Source organism: Amblyomma americanum, chromosome 10, assembly GCF_052857255.1.
Source record: "Amblyomma americanum isolate KBUSLIRL-KWMA chromosome 10, ASM5285725v1, whole genome shotgun sequence".
Lineage (NCBI taxonomy): Eukaryota > Metazoa > Arthropoda > Arachnida > Ixodida > Ixodidae > Amblyomma > Amblyomma americanum.
The window spans coordinates 31,352,484-31,370,602 of NC_135506.1; the positions used below are offsets into that span (position 1 = coordinate 31,352,484).

Genomic DNA, 18,119 nt, shown 5'->3' on the forward strand with positions numbered 1-18,119 from the left:
CGGTTGTCCAGTCGAGGCAAAATGCAATGACACGAGTATGCTGTGCGGTGCCGGTACACGTTACAGAACCCCGGGCGGTCCAATTCAACCAGCCGGCGTCCCGCCACTGGCGTGCCCGTTTCTCTCTCTCCCTTCTGTCACTCCTTCCTGCACGCTTTCCCGCCGGGCCTGGAAAAATAACCAATTTTCATTACTATTTTCGCTCGCCGAAACCAGTACACTGGTTATGAAAAATCGCTCGCCTATCCGCGCGCACTCGGCTGTGATGCCGCATCTCTCACGCGCGCGACGCAATTAAAAAAGGGATACCCGAAACACACACTGTACCGACGCGTCGTCGTCCCCGCTCGAGATCGAAGCGGTGCTGGCTGGGACGTACGCCACCACCGCTATATCTGGTACAGGTGGCGTCGACTCGATCGGCGCGCCAGGAGCGCGTACCACAAGGTTAATCTGCATGCGCGTTCGTGCGTTTCCGCGCGCGGCTGCACGGAGCGGAGTCGCCGACGCCGCGCGTATGCCTTTTTTTTCCCCCGGCGCGCCGTCTCGCCGCCGTGGTCATCGATTGACGGCGACGACGGCGAGAGAGGCTTTGTGTTTTAGCTGCGCCCGCTTCCAGTCGGCGATTAACGGCGGCCGCCACCGCTCGGCAGAGAATGAACAGTGTATCCGGTCGCTTGCAAGCCGGTCGGCGCAGTGCACGGGGGCAGTGTTGTGTCGCAGCGAGCCGCGGCCGCAGCGCAAGGACGCGTGTTTGTCGGAGCGTGGCCTCCGCGATCAGCTCCGGCAGCGCTCGCGCTGATTGCGGAGGCCACGCTCTGTGCATGCCGTCGTTTTTGCGTTGCTGGTGGAAGACAGTGGGCGCATGTCGTAGCTGGCGTTGCGTGCTCGCCTGGCTTCGAGCTGTTATTAGACTACTGTTTTCTTTTCAATGGCAGACCATAGTCTATGTTTTGTGTGGCATGGTTTCGAGCTCCGTTTAAAAAGAAAGAAAGCGGAGGAATACGGGCACTCCAGCTTTAGCTCTACCGGATGTTATATTGGCGCTGTCCCTCTTGGCGCATCCCGTGCGTCTTTTTGAGCCCGCTGTTGTAGTTTCTGGAGGTTGTGTGTATAACCGCCATACATTGGGGGGTGGGGGGGAAGGGCATTGACCTTTGCTGTTTATTTTTTAAAAGAGGGCTTGATCGGCTAGACAGGCGCTGGAAACGCGTCCCCGTCTATAAACTGAGTGAGCTTTATTAACTCCATGTCTGCTTGTCATTAGAAAGCTCAACCGATGTAATATTATTGCTTAGTTGTTTCAGGAAGAACTGCGCATGCGTTCATTTACATGCATTTAATTATGTGATTCCAGCGTGCGCAGAAATCCACCAAAACAAACACACCAGAACCCACCAGGCTCAAAACCCAATTCACCAGATTCAGAACCCTGTTTTGGCTGTACCGTGCAGCACAGTCCTGCGGTGCGCTGAGCTTGTCTTCTTTCGTGGTGAAAAATGTCTGAGAGCTGCGCTTGTTTTGCTCCTCCTTGTTGTGTGTCTGTGTCTCCCTTGCACAGTTTCTTCTCATGTGTGCATTGCCAACTCGCCCAACATCGTGCTGTCTTGGAAGTGCAAGGGTTGGCACCAATAATATGCCAAACCGCCGCGAGCTATAGCGGGCTTTGAAATCGGATGTGCCGCCTCAGATCTGCGCGGTCTGCTTTCTCGTGATGCATCAAATTTTTTTCAAGTTTTCGCCTTGTCACGTGCATGTTAATGCATTGTTGATGCCACTGTAGACCGAGGTGCCTAATTTGTGCTGCACTCAAGTATATTGCTAATTGCGAGCATGGCTCGCAACTGATGCAATGCAGGGCCTCTCTTGGCTTCTGTGACTCTAACAACCTGTGTGAAAGTTTGTGGAATAAGGACGCTTGGGATGTTATGAAAGTCACTTAACTGTTGTCCCACGTGTTGAACAGAGTGAGTTCTGGAGGAAAAAAAAATTGTTGGAGGCAAAAAGGGGCGGGGGGTGGGCACTCGACATGTGTTGTACTCACGGATTGAAATAGGACATTCGGAGCGCAAGCCTTGCAGTGCCACGCAGGCATGTGGTAAACCACAGGCCGGCTCGTTGGCTACTGGAAGGAACAGTTCTGCTTTGTAGATGTTCTGCCTCTCGCGCCATACCACAATGCACCACCTTGGTTCCATGAGCGTCTACGGGCTGCGCTTCATGAAGTGACGGCCACGCGCTCCGAATGTCCTATTTCAATCCGTGAGTACTGTACTGTGGACTCAACGTGTATTGTACACGTTCAGTGGCATATGAACCAAGGCACTCACACATGGATAGTCTAGTCTGGAGAAAATGTTGCTTATTTCGCACGAAACGCGACCACAGAATGGAAAAGCCAATTCAGCAGCCAGAAGAGGTAATCGATGCGTTGTGGGTGTGAAAAATGAGATCAATGCAAGGGGACACAATGCCGAAAAAAACTCTGCTCCATAATCAGCGCGGCATTCTTTCCGGCTTTCCACAGCAGCGCCTCGCGGAAAGCCAACGACACGCAACCGCATGTTCCCTTTAACAGTGGGCCATACTGTACATGCTTAGCGGCCAGCAGTGTTCTCTGGCTGCGGAGAAACAACGTTTTTGTTGCCCTGCCCAAGTGCTAGCTTTCACGGTGGCGGTGGTTTTTATTAACTCAATAGCGTTAATGGCCCCGTTGACAAGAGAATCCGGCATTGGCATTGTCAGCGAAAAATCACGAGCATGACTGTGGCAGGTGGTGCCCAAAGAGCAACCAAGGAGGCAAGGGGGTCACGTGACCTTGCGGCATCATCCAAACCTGCCCACCAGATGGTGAGCAAACTTCCCTCTATGACAGGTGGCAATTAAATTGATCAGGTGCTCAGGGAGAGCAACCTAGGGGCGCACAAGGCTCACCGCTGGGAGCACCTGCCATCGCAGAGCAGCGGCGCATCGCTTAACCGCTGCACCATTGCACCACGACGACCCTGGAGGGGTATGAGGATTCCCAGGGATCTACGAATGTAGAGAATGACCTTCTGCATATATGGAGAGGGACGTTCTGGCGGGCTAGTTGGTTCATGTACATATATGGGAATTAACCCATTATGGTATCGCGTCATACCATTAAGGTGGAGCTGAAGTGTCTCCTCCACTTTTTTGTCTGCTTTTGTTGCTCCCACACCTTTGGCCTCGCTGGTACTTAAGCCTCGTGGTGGTGCTCCCATCTGGAAACGACTGCTGCCGCTGTGGACCGTTTTCACCGCATAATTAAGCCTTCGTCACGTGACCGAAACCATATATACACAAGTGGAAAAGTTGGTTCGGCTGCCAGGCTTCGCAGAAACTGATTTTGCGGCCTTTCCTGTTATTCAGCTTAACGATGATGTACTAATGTGGTGAGGCCAAGCGTCATTGTGTTGTGCCAGATGTCGCTGCATGAGCAGGGCATTTACCCTTTGTCCTCCTTGTCTTCCCCTTGGGTTTGCCATGTAAAACTTCTACATGGGGCACATTTTATGAGGCCCGCGCCTGCCCAGCACGAATTTATTTTCAACAGGAGCCACTTCGTGTGCATTTGCGGCATCTGACCAGGCATCGTCATCACCCCCTGACTAACATTAGTGCGGTGCGTCCAGATGCAGCCTTTTCCAGAGCCCTTTGGATGCAGCGCAATGCGCTGCCTTCGAACTACGCGCCACACCAGATTGCGGAGGTGCCACTTTGGGCAGTACCAAAACCATCTATACGGACAACAATCCCAGGGATAACAAAGAAAACGCACATTCCAACAGTCGGACTAAACAGCTGGCGCTGTCATACATTACATCTATGTATACTAACACCCAGCATGTTTTCGTGGACGGATCCGTTACGACCACTTCTTCAGCTGCAGCGGTGATAGTGCCAGGAAATGCCTCATGTCACCGTTTCAGGCTCATGCACAAAACGTCCTCTACAGCAACCGAATTGGCAGCCATACGAGAAGCCGTCCTTTATATTGGTCACCAGCCAGCGCAGCAATGGACTATATTCTGCGACTCGAGATCGGCATTACAGGTCGTACAAACTTATCTAAAACCAAGAGCATGCGAGCAGCTGGTTCAACAGATTGTGCTTTTGTTAGCCGAGGCTTTCCACCGCGGCCATATCATAAAGTTTCAATGGATACCGAGCCATTGCGGCATAGCGGGAAACGAGCGTGCTGACGCCGAGGCTCGGATGGCACATAGTGATGGTGCTTTCATTGAGATAGCCTTTTCAAGATCAGACATTGGAGCCTTGTTGGCGCATTTAATGCAGGCGGCAATGCAGTCGCACTGGCATGATCCGAGTCATCAACAGGACCGCGTGTGTAAGCTTGACGCTGGCTCACGATTACATTTCCCATCTGTGGTGGTGCGACGTCATGGGACTTTACTCCACCGGCTACGGCTTGGCGTTGCCTACACCAAACACTATCTTCACAAGATCGGCATCGAAAGTAACCCAAATTGCGCACAGTGCAACACACCAGAGACTATTGGACACCTTCTTTGCGCGTGCCCGAAGTATACTTCTGAACGAACAACATTGGAGGCGACCGTGAAAAACCTGGACTCTCGCCCTCTCTCTGAGGAAACTCTTCTGGGCGCAAGGACGAGACGTTCTGATTGGTGGCGTGTGACAAAAGCCCTGCTCAACTTTTTGTGTGAAACAGGCCTGGATACTCGTTTGTGACCGCCTGTGCACAACCTACATGGTTAATGACATGTGTCGGTGTTGTGTTGCAGACACCAGTTTTGAGTTTTATGTGTGTCCAGTAACCGCGATGCGAGCGCCAGCCAGTGTTGTGTGTGTGTGTGTGTGCGTGTGCATAGACATCACCCGTGAAACTCATTGTATTATGCCATCATCAGCCTTCATTCACACTTTCCTTTTCCTCCTCTTCCCTTTCCCCTGTGTGGAGTAGCAGGCCAGGGCCCTGTTACCACCGGCCGACCTCTCCGCCTTTCTTTCATTAAAATTCCCTTTCTTCTCTTCTTGTCTTCCCCTCTCAGATCCTGCTGGTGTCTAGCAGCAGTGCGCCCGACCGGTGGATCGTGCCAGGCGGCGGCCTGGAGCCCAACGAGGAGCCCAGCGCGGCGGCCATGCGCGAGGTCATGGAGGAGGGCGGCGTGCGGGGGAGGCTCGGACGGTGCCTCGGCACCTTCGAGGTGCGCTAATACTCACTGCATCCTCCTGCTGTGTTCACCCCTCTTTTCTCTCCCCCTCACCTCTTCGATTTCTTACCACCACTGCTGCTGCTGCTGCCACTGCCACTAATATAGCCCCAGAGAGTATCGCCCGCCGGAGGAAACGAACGGGGAGAATGCGATGTTGTGACAGTCGTTAGGCCTAGCAGTGAATAGCAAGCATGGGCACTTGGTCATGTCGCATGGCATGAACAGTCATGAGCAAATTGAGAGCAGATAAAGTTTGCCAGGGCAGCAGTTTGGTCATGTACGTTGGTTATTCGTTTGTGATGGAACAGTGTAGTACGGCAGGACAGGAAAAGAGACATTCGCTGCAGCCTGTCTCCTGTTCTGTCCTGTCATTCTGGGTTGTCCTATCACAGATGAAGTTTGGGCATTCATTTATTGATTGCTCCATAATTATGTGTAAAATGTGCAGTTTTTTTTGTTTTCCAAATAGTTTTCCCCTTGCTGCATATTAAAAAGTCATTCTCAAAATTTATTGGACAAATAACGAAAATTTGCAAATTTTATGAAATAAGTTTGTTCCCTTTCATATTGCTCATGTCTGTACGTCCCACAGTCAAAAAGTTATGGTAGGTGCTATTAGTGAGAAAATTTAATTTCATCGGCATCTCTCCATTCGTCCTGGAATAGATGTGTGCAGGCTAGTTGTCATTGTGCAGATTACACAGTGCTTCATTTAATCTTGAGCAGAGAATGCAGAGAAATTCATTTTTTTTTTTTTTCAAACTAAACTTTTGACACTTGATGCACACATTGCATACAGCAGGAGAATGGATGTACACTTTTGGAAATATCAATCCTGGAGAACTGGTGCGAAGAAGGAGGCAGAAAGAGGAAAACTTTAATATGCGTCGCAGGTCTGGGTGGCTAGTTTAAGTTGTTGGGTTGAGCAGGGGTTTGGCATGGTACAGTGGTTGGCCAGTATGGGACAAAAGCCACCATTATTGGCCATAGTGTTGGACAAGGTGGAATAGGAGGAGCAGCAGCTTAGCTGTCAATAGAAATGAGTACATGCGGGGTAAAGTTCATGTGGGAGGTAATATGATGGCTGGTTGGCACGTGTACAGGACCAATATCAACGCCAGCATCTGCTACTTTCTGCCATGCCATGCAGTCTGCTACATTGTGTTATAATATGTTCCTCGAAGCTATGTTCACCATTGATGCATTATGGGAGGTGTCTGTGCGTACTTTATATCAACTACACAGATAGTTTGTCTGATATATGCTTTGCATAAAGTTGTGGAGCTGTCTGAAAGTGTAGGAGTTCTATTTCTGTAGTAGCAGCATTTGTGGCAGATAGTGCCAAGAATAGGCATTGTGCAAGACAGTGTCAGCAGTAGCTTCAGCTGGTTGTAATATGTGTAAAATGCTAGCGTAGGGACTACTGTTAGATGCTTATCTTTTTTGTCTAACTGCTCCAGCCAATCCGGCAGCTGCTTTTTCCCCCCAAAAGAAGGAAACTCCCTCTATCTTCAGTGTGGCTTTTTCTGATGACCAGTGGGTACTCATATAGCACCGCCGCCCGCAAACTTAACTCTTATGCTCAAGGACGTGGCATCGACATTAGCAGCGCGGAATGTTGGGCGTTGGTTTCGAGATCATGCTGGGGTAGCATGGTCTCAGACCCAGCAGTCAATGCTCTGTGGCGCTGATGTCAGTCAAAGCCACGCTTTCGAGAATTTGAGTTAAGTTTACACCTGGCAGCACATCAGCACCGACAGTGTTCCTAGTGACATCTTCTGTAGCAGGCATGAATCGGTAGTGTGTTTGTGCTGAGTTTGCATTCAACACAGCTTGCTCTTACCTAATCATGTAATAGTTTCAGTTAAGGAACAACACATTTGTCTTGACTGTCTATTCCGTTTATTCATTGCTGGCTTTGTAATATTATCTCAGAAGTACCCCATGCGGGCCCAGTTTGAAGGCAGGGATATCTGTTAGCAAGTATTCTCTTCTAAGCTATTAGCTCTGAGCATCTATGGAGGGGGCTTTCTTTCAATGTTGCATCATGCTGTGATGGACATGAGGAAATGTGATGCTGTGGCATAACCACCATCTTCGTTGTTTGTTTAGCAATGAAAATGTTGAACAATAATTGTGAATTTTCAATATTTCGTCACTGCCCCTACATTGCGGAAATGTAGAAAAGGGGTTGATTTATGAAGAAAAATATGCTTCCTACATTTTTAAAGTTAGCAAAATTAAAAAATTTCTGAATGTATCAGACCAATATAGCTGCACAAATACTCGGGCACATTCAGTAAATCAATAGCAAAATTCAAAACTGTTCAGTCGCCTGCGGGTGCAGCAGTATGGTTGCATTCACTTTTTTAGTTGTTTTTTTTTTGTCATAGTGCTATAGTGCTGAGCCTGCGTTAAATTTTTTTTCTATCCTAAACATTAGTCTTGAACTTAATAAACTAATCAAAAGTTAAAGCACAATACTAGTTTTCCGTAGGGGTAAGGGACGTTCCGGGTTTGTGCTGAAAAAAATTTTTGGCTGTACAGCACATGCAGACTGTTTTCCGGTGGTGGACATGCATTCGATACATAATAGCAATGTAGCGCAACAGTCTTTGAAAGAGATGGCGTTATTTAAGTGAAAGTCAGTGTCCACTGCTAGTGCTGTTTGTACGCACGGTGGCGTGCTTATTGTGTAGTGGTGAATCTGCTGCTGTTGCCGTGCGCAGCTTTGGTGGAGCATTGTTGTGTAGCAAGAGACGAGCAGCTTGAGACGCCGGCACTGTTTTTGTTTTGCACAGGAATGCAAGCAAAGAGTGTTGCTGACAGGCAGTACCTTCGGCACGAAGTCCCCAGATGCGAAACAACTAGTGAGTGGATCTGCATAGAATGGCTGGAGCAGTTTGATGAGAGCCGCGCATTTGGTGCTGGATTGGAAGCTGCATTTGAAAGCTTTGCATTTTCTGCCATGGAAGCACGGTCCTTTGTGGCCAAATTTTTTTTGTTTGTTTCAAAAGTAGAATCTGTTCAAAATTGTGAGAGACTGTTTAACAAAATCCTTCCTCATCTTTGTCCCTGGTCCACTGCTCTGTCCCTTACTCTCTGTGCAGTCCATTCTTTGGTGGAGCACAGGCGCCAATATTTTGGATGCATGTTTTCTTCTTTGGAATGATGTGCAAGGCATAAGTAAACATGGATCACCTGGTCGCAGTCGCCTACGACTACTCAATAACTTATCATGCTGTTTGGGTTTTTTTTTCAGCAGCCGAATGATGGCTGTGATACAGAAGCTCAGTGTAGGTCATTTGAAGCATGAAAAAACTGCGATATAGTCGCTGCTTCGGTATTCTAATTTACTACAGTGCTGAAGCCAGCGTGCTTCAACAGCCAGAGTGGCAATGACTGAAAAACCAGTGGTTATATTACAGTTTTTTTATGCCTCACTTGACCTACACTGACCTTTCGTGGTCACAGTCATTGTTCGGTTGTTGAAACTAGAACCGAAAGAGCATGAAAAAGAAATTCAGTTATAAATTATTGAGCCGTTGTAGGCGAATACCACGTGGTGATCCGTGTGTACTAATGTCTTACGTATCATTACAAAGAAGACAACGTGCAATCAAAATTTGGCGTCTGTACATCTTTGTGTTATATTGTGTGTCAAATGTTTCCGGTTACGGTCAGTGGCCGAGGTTTGGTTCTGGTCGGGTTCTGCTCAAATTATGGTCACGTCATGGCCAGGGGAATGGAAGACAAAAAGCATGGCCTTGTTGTAGTGTGGTGGAAATGTTTTCTATGTTTGTGTGCTCTCGGTGAATGAGGTTCGAAGCTTTGCAGGTTTTGCGAAACTTCATTGTTTGCTACGTGCTTTGAAATGTGTGATTTGAATGTACAGGCGCGGACAGAAGTAAACTGAGTGCGCTGCACAAGAAAGAACTGCGCGTCAGCGCCGCCTAGCCGAACCAGACGAAAGCTCAAAATCGCCACGCGCATGTGCAGGCCCTACCGGCGCGACCCTCTCATTGCTCTGTTTGCCTCGCATTCAGCCGGCGTCAGTGTCGCGCTGGTGATGATTATGGTCGGATGGGTGCGCCCTTTCTAGCGAGCGGGCATTTCAGAACGCACAGACCGCTGCCTTGATGCCGCAGAGACCGCGGGGTCGACGCTACCATTCAGCCATTTGAACTGAGACTCCTGTAGGCACATTTCCATCGCATATAGCCCGTGTCCTTCGAACTTTAATTGCCTCTGGCATTCATTTCCGTGTCGCTATTGACCAAATACACTCAAAACACTCGATCTACCGCCGCAGTTTCGGGTTCCTTTAATATAGCTACCATTGATTTTCGCCTTGCTCCTACGATGCAGCGGGAATACATGCGCCTTGTGTGTATGTCCTGTAGCACATTGCTCCTGCATTGGAACCTGGCTAGGTGGTCCGCTTAAAAAAAGACAAACCGCTGCTCTTGGCATTTTTTGCAGCGCGATCCAGCGTCGCAAGGATAGTGACTGCTTCCAAATGTGCTGGATGCTGCTGCTGGGTTGCCGGGCTTATAGTGTAAAACAGACCAATATCTACATGTAACCGGTAGCAGAGAAGTAATATAGCTCGCACAGAAGAGTCGGGATCGCTGGCCGGTGTCTGTCCTGGCTCATTCTCTGATTAGTGGGCGCACACAAGTACTTATGTGCCAAATTTCGCACGCGTGGCACGCAACAGTAACGCACCGCTGCCACGGCATTCACGTGGGTGAGACAGCGGCTGCTTGTAGACTTCCTAAGATCCGAAGATGCACACAAGGTGATTACCTGAGCCCTGCTCCGCACATGACAGCGCAATAAGCAGCGCGCTGTCTGGGTGGCGATAAGAGCAGGTTCCAGTGTAGGGACAGTGTGCTTCGCGGGAGACAGGCAGGGTGCACGTGCAGGCGCCTCGCAGGGTCAAGGCGAATCATCAGTGATAACTGTAGGAGATAACTCAAAACTGTGGCAGTACGCCGAGTGTTTCGAGCGCGTTTGGTTGCTAGCGAGACGCAGATGAGTCCCAGCGGCAGCAAAAGTTTGAAACACGCAGGTCATTTGTGGTGTAAACGCGCCTCCAGCTGTCTCACATGAAGCGGCTTAATGGTAGAGCCGTCCACGTGCAATCTGCCTTATCAAGACATATGTTAGGTTGGGTAAACCTAAAAGCTTGAAAAATAATAAGCCCCTGCCTGCACCACTGACGTGTAACAGGCTTACCCTATCAAGACAGCGGTCTGTATATATTCCGAAATGCTCGTTAGCTACACACGGAGCGATGATCCAATCGTGTTCATCATCAGCACGATATAGACGCCGGCCGAATGCGAAGCAAGCGAAGCAATGAGACGGTCGCGCCAGTAGGGGGCGTGCACACGCGCGTGGCGATTTTGAGCTTTGGTCTGGTTCAGCTAGGCGGCGCTGACCTGCAGTTCTTTATTGTGCAGCGCGCTCCGCTTACTTCTGTCCGCGCCTGTATCATTTCAAACTATGTGAAAAGATCGGTAGACATCGACTAAGCTAGACACAAGTGTGGTTGCATGGTCTACCTGTGCCGGGGGTAATGGAATTTTTGAGGAGTTGTTGCTTGTGTTTGGCTGTGGTGTACTTCACTTCCATCCTTTCTTAAGGAACCAAATTTTCAAGGATAGCCAGTAGCCTAGTTTTCTTCAGTTGTGATGGTAGCATATGCAAATTGTTTCATGCTCAACTGGTGTCTTTCTTCAAAGAAGCAGTTTCGTACTGCAGCTTACTCAAATATTTAGCGGTATTGTGATTTTCTTTGGGTACTTATAAGCCTGAACACAGGTCAGGTGCGTGTGAGCAAAATGAGACCCTGCTTTTATACTGAATTGCAGCTGTACTTGATATGACAATTTTGTGCATGTTTGTTAATGTTCATTACAATATATGCAAAATGTGTAACTTATTTGCATCATAACGAATAAATATCAACGGCAGCGTTAGTAGTTTGGCCACAAGTCAAGTTTGAGGAGGCCCCACCGCGGTGGCTCAGTGGTTAGGATGCTCAGCTGCTGAGCCGGAGGACCCAGATGCAATCCCGCTGAGGCAAAAGACAACAAATGCCCATGTGCTTTGCGGTGTCAGTACTCGTTAAAGAACCCCCGGTGGTCTGAATTCATCTGGAGCCCTCCACTATCGTGTCTCTCATAGTCCATGTGTCACTTCGGGACATTCAAACCCAAGAATTTACAATACGAAACAGAAGGAGCTATCTTGCAGCTAGGACCTGGAACTTGTCAGTATCATTGTGTTTGTCTGAGAATGATAATCTGTGGTCAGAAAGGCATGGTGCTTATGTAGCGATGCATTGACATAGGTAGCCATGAAATAAGCCGTGGACATTTTTCAGCTGAAAAAATGTCCATGCTGAAAAATGTCCATGGCTTAGCTGAAAAATGTCGTTCTGAGAAGAAATAAAACTGTATCCTATGTCTCAGACAAAATGTGAAGGAGTCTTGCACATGCTTAGCTTTCCTTTCATAACCTGCAGCTCTGAGAAAAAAGAAAAAAACAGCTGCCGCACTTAGTGAGGCTGTGCATTGATGAGGCCATATCTGGGATGGGGTAAAAAAAAATGGGGCCGTGTGGAATGCAGCAAAGCGATTGCTTCACTGCACTCAAAGGATTGCTTCACTGCACTCTGAACGTCAGTACAGTTCCTAATCATTGCTGAGGCAGCTAAATGGTTTCTTCTGTATCCCTGAAAAGTACAATGCTTTACTGTACAATACAATTATCTTCATCTCCACATTTCTCAATAGCGCTGAAGTGAGCACCTGCATGCTTGTCGTCCATCGTCACAGTGTCAAGGTTGTTGCCGAGTTCTCAAGGCATGTCGTCATGATCACTGCACATGAATGTGACTTCCAGTCAGCATCTTTGGACACTGCTGTTGTCTTATCAGCAGCTGGCATGTGTATAGTGTGCAGGTGACCATCCCCTTTTTTAAGCCTCAGCAAAAACGAACCCAGATATTGTTCCATAGTGAAGTAGTCTCGTGATAAGCATGAATTGAGGCTGGTTTAGTTTTAATTCCACTATAGCTATTCAGAAACAGTCGTAAATTATGTTCTGACATGGAGTATGTAACTGGGGTGAAAAAAAACTTGGATAAAATCAACTCTTCATCAAAGCATTTGTGCATGTGTCATGCGACCATTGATTAATCACTAGCGTACAGGCTAATGCATACAGCAAGGAAATTAGTTGAACTTTGCATGTGGCAAGATATTAATAAAGGGGCTGACTATTAGACAAAAGCTGTAAGTAGCTTTGCCTTACATATTTATCTCCACCCTTAGAATCACCTTCAAATGTTTGGCATTAGATTCAAATTCATACTTGCAAACAGAAAAAAGATTCCATTACAAAAGGCATGAGCATCGGGTATGTGCACATACCTGCCATTTCTCGAATTTCCACGAGGCTTACGCTTGTCAATAAATGCATTCCGTTTATTCGAGCAATGCGTGTCGTAGGAAATGCTTACACCGTCTTCTCTTTGTGCCAAAGCTCATTCAGAGGACAGAATCGCCATAGTGAATACTAATAAATGTTGACAATGCTCTTATAAATTCTTATCTCTTCACATCTAGCTGCCTTCTCCAAGTCATCTGTTAAGTTTCCTGCCTATACTCTATTTTATACATAGCAGACAACACTGTGGAGGCTGCGGAAGTAGTGCGTCCCTGAAACGATATTAATCCGTCACATATCATTAATTTTTCTCGAAGCCTCAATCAGTGTTTGGACGAAAACAAAGAGCAGTATAAAGCGAAATGGTAGCATTGAAAATTGTGGTCGGAGCTGTGCGGCGCTCAGTGATCGGGGCCTCTGGCTATAATTTTCGCCGAGTGTGAACTACCTTTTAGGCACGGATGGAGTCGGAGCCGTTTGCCCTACCAGCCATGTGTCATACTGCCACGTGTCATTCTTACTTCTCGAATTCTCGATGAGTCTCAGGATGGAAATGTGTTAAGAGGAAAAGCGTAGTGAAGGAGGTTTCCAGTCACAGTACCCGAGATCTGTCGCAAGGAGATATGCCTGTGTTCACTTTGGCTCTATGACGAAATACTTTTTGGGTGCAGACTAAACCTGCGTGAACAGGTGCGCCAGCTTTGGCAGCATTGCCTGCTATGTATGAAACGGAGTGTAGGTGCTTCTAGCTGCTCTGCTTCCTTCGTGTCACTATCAAAGTGTAGTGGTTGCTTGACAGCAACCGGAAGACATTTGTTCCCACATGACGATGTTGATGTTGGGTGCCTTGTTTTTTTTTCTTCTCTTTGTGTCTTGTTGCAGAACCTGGAGAGGAAACACCGCACGATGGTATTTATTTTGGAAGTCACAGAAGAGCTTGAGGAGTGGGAGGACTCCAAGAACATAGGTGAGGAGTACATTTTGTGGTCGAGGCTACAAAGATGAGCACATGATATGCGAGGACAGCTCATGCAAGGACATGCCGAAGTGAAATTAGCGCTTGTAGCAGCTGTGAGACAGTGGGAAATGAGAAAGCAGACTTGCAGGTATGTTTGACATGATTGTGGAGATTTCTTGCTGCATTTACGAGGCAGGAGTTTGATTAACCATGCACTTGAACACAGGAACGATGTACATGAAATGTAAATCATTTCTTACTAAGGCATCCCAGGCAACAAGTATGGCTACTAGGCATAGTAATTCATACGCAAGTTGTGAAAACTTGATATGCTGTTATGGTAGGCAAAAAGCTTTTCTGCCTGCACCACTGGCTTGTATTGAGATTTCATTGGTGACACTTGGTAGTGGATATCAACCAAGTGTTCTGATGGTAGCCATGTCTTTCATCCAGAATAAATCTAGTTGGGCTATTGGTCAGCTCAGGCTCAAAAGGTAATGTATGTGGTAAGAATTGTGGCACCATCTCTTCGTAATGTGGGCCGCCGTGGTGGCTCAGTGGTTATGACGCTCAGCTGCTGACCCGGAAGACGGGTTCGATCCCGGCTGCGGCGGTCGCATTTCGATCGAGGCAAAATGCTAGAGGCCTGTGTACTGTGCGATGCAAGTGCACGTTAAAGAACCCCAGGTGGTCAAAATTTCCAGAGCTGTTCACTACGGCATCCCTCATAGCCTGAGTCGATTTGGGACGTTAAGCCTCCCATAAACCAAACCAATCTTCGTAGTTTAGTCAAACAGCTGCTAAGCGAAAAAGCGTTAAAAGTGGCAATATTTTAGCTTTATTAGATTTTGCCTAATCATGCTTCTTTGGTATTTCATTACCACAGACAACAGATCATTTGATATTTTGCGTGCAAATGATGCAATCAAATGTGGTATGTGTAATACAGTGCCCATCACAAAATATAACATTTGTGTAAAATTTGAGTGCAACGAATATGTCACTTAGGAGTGAAGAAGAAAATTTATACCCATCTTTTTACCAAAACTATGCTCTGTATGTCTGTTTTATCTGCCCATCTTAATGCCTTTTCTCACTTTGGTTGGTGCAGGTCGCAAGCGGAAGTGGTTCCCCATCGACGAAGCATTGCGTGTCCTCTCCATTTCAAAGCCTGTACAGTGCAATTATGTTAAGCTGCTCATGAAGAACGATAAGGTGCCATGACCTTCATGGCTGCCTTAGTGTTGTTGTTCTCGTTTTTTTTTTTCTTTTGCAACCACCCGAATATTTTTTTTTGCTGTTTTTTCTCTGTCCCTGCCCATCCGACAGTCATTCGTTAACAGAAATGAAAAAGTGTTCACTGATTGCGAACAGAAATGTTTGCTGGACATTTTTGTCCAGGTAATTCTCCATCTGAATACAAACTTCAGTGTGCACATATGCATGATATGTTATACACTTTATTGAAGCTTAAACGCACGCATGAGAACTTGAATGATTGTCATCACTTCATACTGTGTTAAAGCATACCTGCTGATGGCTTACGTTGTTTTATTTATAAGAGTTCTTCATGGAATGTGAAACACGGCAGACACATAGTGAACAGGGCTTTCATACGTTTGTGAGTGGCCCCTTTTCCTTATAGACTTAAAGTAGACGGCAGGCTAACGTGTCCCCACTTTAATTTCCAGGCAGAAACAACAGCGACCATTCAGCCAAACTTTGAACTGTGGTGCAACCGCTGATCTGTGGCAGTACTTAAATAAGAGCCAGTGATAAGCACATCAGAGTTTGTACAATAATAGCTGTGGTGCGAGGTTTTAATATACAAGATTTCATTCTTTACAAAAGTGTTGCTATGCCACCAAAGTCCAGAGCATTGAGTAGATTTGTTTCTGCTCTATCAATGTTAGCCCCTTTTCATGTGTTGCTGCCGGCAATGACAAGATAAATAGTTCCAACTTGTTTTCTTTGAAATTCTGCGCAGTAATGAAATTGAGACCTTTCTGTTTGCCTATGTGCTTTATTCTGGAATTTTAAAGGGAAATTGTCGATGGAAAATGTTTCAACTAACATTGTTTTCATTTTTACTGATTGCAAACGAAGCTGTTTTTGAAGCGTAAGTGGATATACGCATAAATGGGGCATTTTGTAGGCCCGGCTACAAAAGCCTGCGTCTCCACGAAAAATTTCAAAAGGTACAAGCAAGCTGGCATTGACGTATGTTCCTTTCCGCGTTCTGTACTGTATGGTTAAACAATCGGCGCGCTGACTGTCGGATAATGTGCAGAGAGAAAAAGGCCTCCCCCAATGTCTAAAAGGCACGAGAAAAAAAAGCTTCTGTGCCTGTGTGTATGTTATGTATGCATGTGTGTGTGTGTGAGCGAGCGTGAAAGTGGAGAACACAAGAAACTGTTGGCGAAATTTATCACCGGAAGAGGAGAACAGTCACTGGATGTTGTACGTCCATCAGCGGAGAAGTTGCTTATGGAGTGTGCAAGTGCTAAAGTCTCTCTCCAGGCTTGTTGGAAAAGCCCCGAACATTGTGGTGCTGGTCTCAAGTCCAGCTAACATTATTTATTCCTTCCTGCTTGGCAACTGAGCTTCAAGAAGTGGAACTCCTTCAGCCACGTCAATATCTTTTTTCGTTTGCCTGCTAACTGGATGAGTGTTTTAATTCCTGTTTTACGAGTTAACAACCATACCTGGGCAGCATGTAATGATACCTCGTTTTTGAGATTGTTCGAAAGAACAGCAATGCATTACCTCATTTTCCAACCCTTTTGTTTGTGACACGAGTCGTACAGCCATTCGGGTCTGGGGAACAACTTAAAATGATGCTGTAACTGAAATTTGTGAAAAATAGCTGCACTCTTACAATGCATTGTTGCATGTATATATGTGTATTCAAGAGCTTTTAATTCATCGGTGCACACTCTGAATAACATAGTAGCTAACAATAACAAAAACTCGATGCCGACCACAGCAGTGTGGTAAGGCATTCAGGGATTTAAAGACAAACGAATAGATATGGCTCGGAAATCTACTTTTTCGGACAGCTGCCTTAAGACGTAAAAGTTCTGTGCACAGTCTACTTTGAACATGAATGGCTGTAAAAGGGGAAGATTGTGTCCCGTGCTGCTTAGCTTACGAGATGACGAGCAAACTTTGCCGGCATAGACTGAATGAGTGTTACAAAGAGGCCTGTTGCGGAGTGACTGCTTCCAATCTTTGCGTGCAACATGTCCGTGATGACTTTTTTCTCTTTTTTGTGTGCGTGTGTTTTAGCAGTCCCCCTGCTTATTACTCTTGTCTGCCTTCTTGGACGTTGCAAAGCGTTGCCGCGCTGGATGTAGGCATGCTCGGAAAAACAATGGTCCGTTTTTACACGAGAAGAGCCGTTGTGCAACGCGTGTGCCTACTACACTTGTTTCCTCAAGCTGTGTTCTCTCTCCCAGCCAAAAACACTGTGCGTGCCAGTTGGGCACAGGAGTAAAACTTCCTGGAACACATTGGGGTCGATCCGTCATTAAACAGTTGATTCGGCGAACGCTGTTGTGCTGTCTCGTCATGCGTTTCACCCTCTTCTTTTTCCGATGCACGAAAAGACGTGGTCTGTAGTACTTTTTGGGCGCAAAAGCGGTACAAAACACTCGCTGTTTCATGTCTTGCTGCTCTTGTGCAGCCTTTTACATTTGTGCCATGTTGGAGTACCATGCATCAAAACTGGTGAAGTGACATACACACCTCTGGGTGAAGACGTTCACCTCCTCGTCCATCTGGACAGTAGGTGTTGCTGGAAAGCGGTGCGGCAATCAAGTCTAACCGAAATGCTGGTGTTATACATCACTTTTGCTAACGACAGTACATCAGTACTCCACTGCAGAGCATATACCTCTCTTAATGTCTAAAAATCACACATGCTTCTTGTGCAGTAAGGTATTTAAGCAGTTAACGGTATAGAAATATGCAGAAAACTCAATCAGCTATGTCTGCTGGTGACGCAGAATCGTTCAGAATATGCCCGGTGCCTTCAGAGAGGCTCAGAAAACTGGAAATCTCCTTGACTATGGCAAAATCGAAAGTTTCAAAGGGGCAGCACCTGTCGATACTCTGGGCTCGGTTGAGCAGTCGTCTTTGTCAGAACTAAAATCGCATGAATGGATGTCATCTTTACACGCAAAGATGTTGCACCTACTATGTCTGGTGTCAATGCTGTGGAATCGTGAGATTACTGCAGTTGCTAAGGGTCAGTATGAGACGACGCCATCTTGGGTGCCATGGGCGCTGTGATCGCTCTGCATTGACAGGTTTCACGGGAAGCTTAAAGATACTCTACCATATGGCTGACAAAGAAACCGAATCAGAAATTCCAAGCACAGCCCTCTTGCAACAGAATGTATGGCATTCGTTGTCCAGAAGCGACCTGGATTGTGCATAATGGGCCATTTTGCATCATTGTTCAAATTGAACAATTT

At 46.9% G+C, this 18,119-nt stretch overlaps 1 protein-coding gene across 2 annotated transcripts in view; it reads left to right on the plus strand.

Moving 5' to 3' along the window:
• Aps (diphosphoinositol polyphosphate phosphohydrolase 1 Aps) overlaps positions 1-17,191 on the plus strand; it is a 74,329-nt gene extending 57,138 nt beyond the window's left edge. The window contains exons 2-5 of one of the 2 annotated variants that reach the window (XM_077639598.1): positions 5,058-5,213; positions 8,024-8,092; positions 13,566-13,650; positions 14,753-17,191. In XM_077639598.1, coding sequence (XP_077495724.1) covers positions 5,058-5,213; positions 8,024-8,092; positions 13,566-13,650; positions 14,753-14,865 — 423 coding nt within the window. In that variant the 3' untranslated portion in view covers positions 14,866-17,191. The remainder of the gene's footprint in view (positions 1-5,057; positions 5,214-8,023; positions 8,093-13,565; positions 13,651-14,752) is intronic. The other variant, XM_077639599.1, reaches the window with a different exon arrangement.
• Positions 17,192-18,119: the final 928 nt, after the last annotated feature.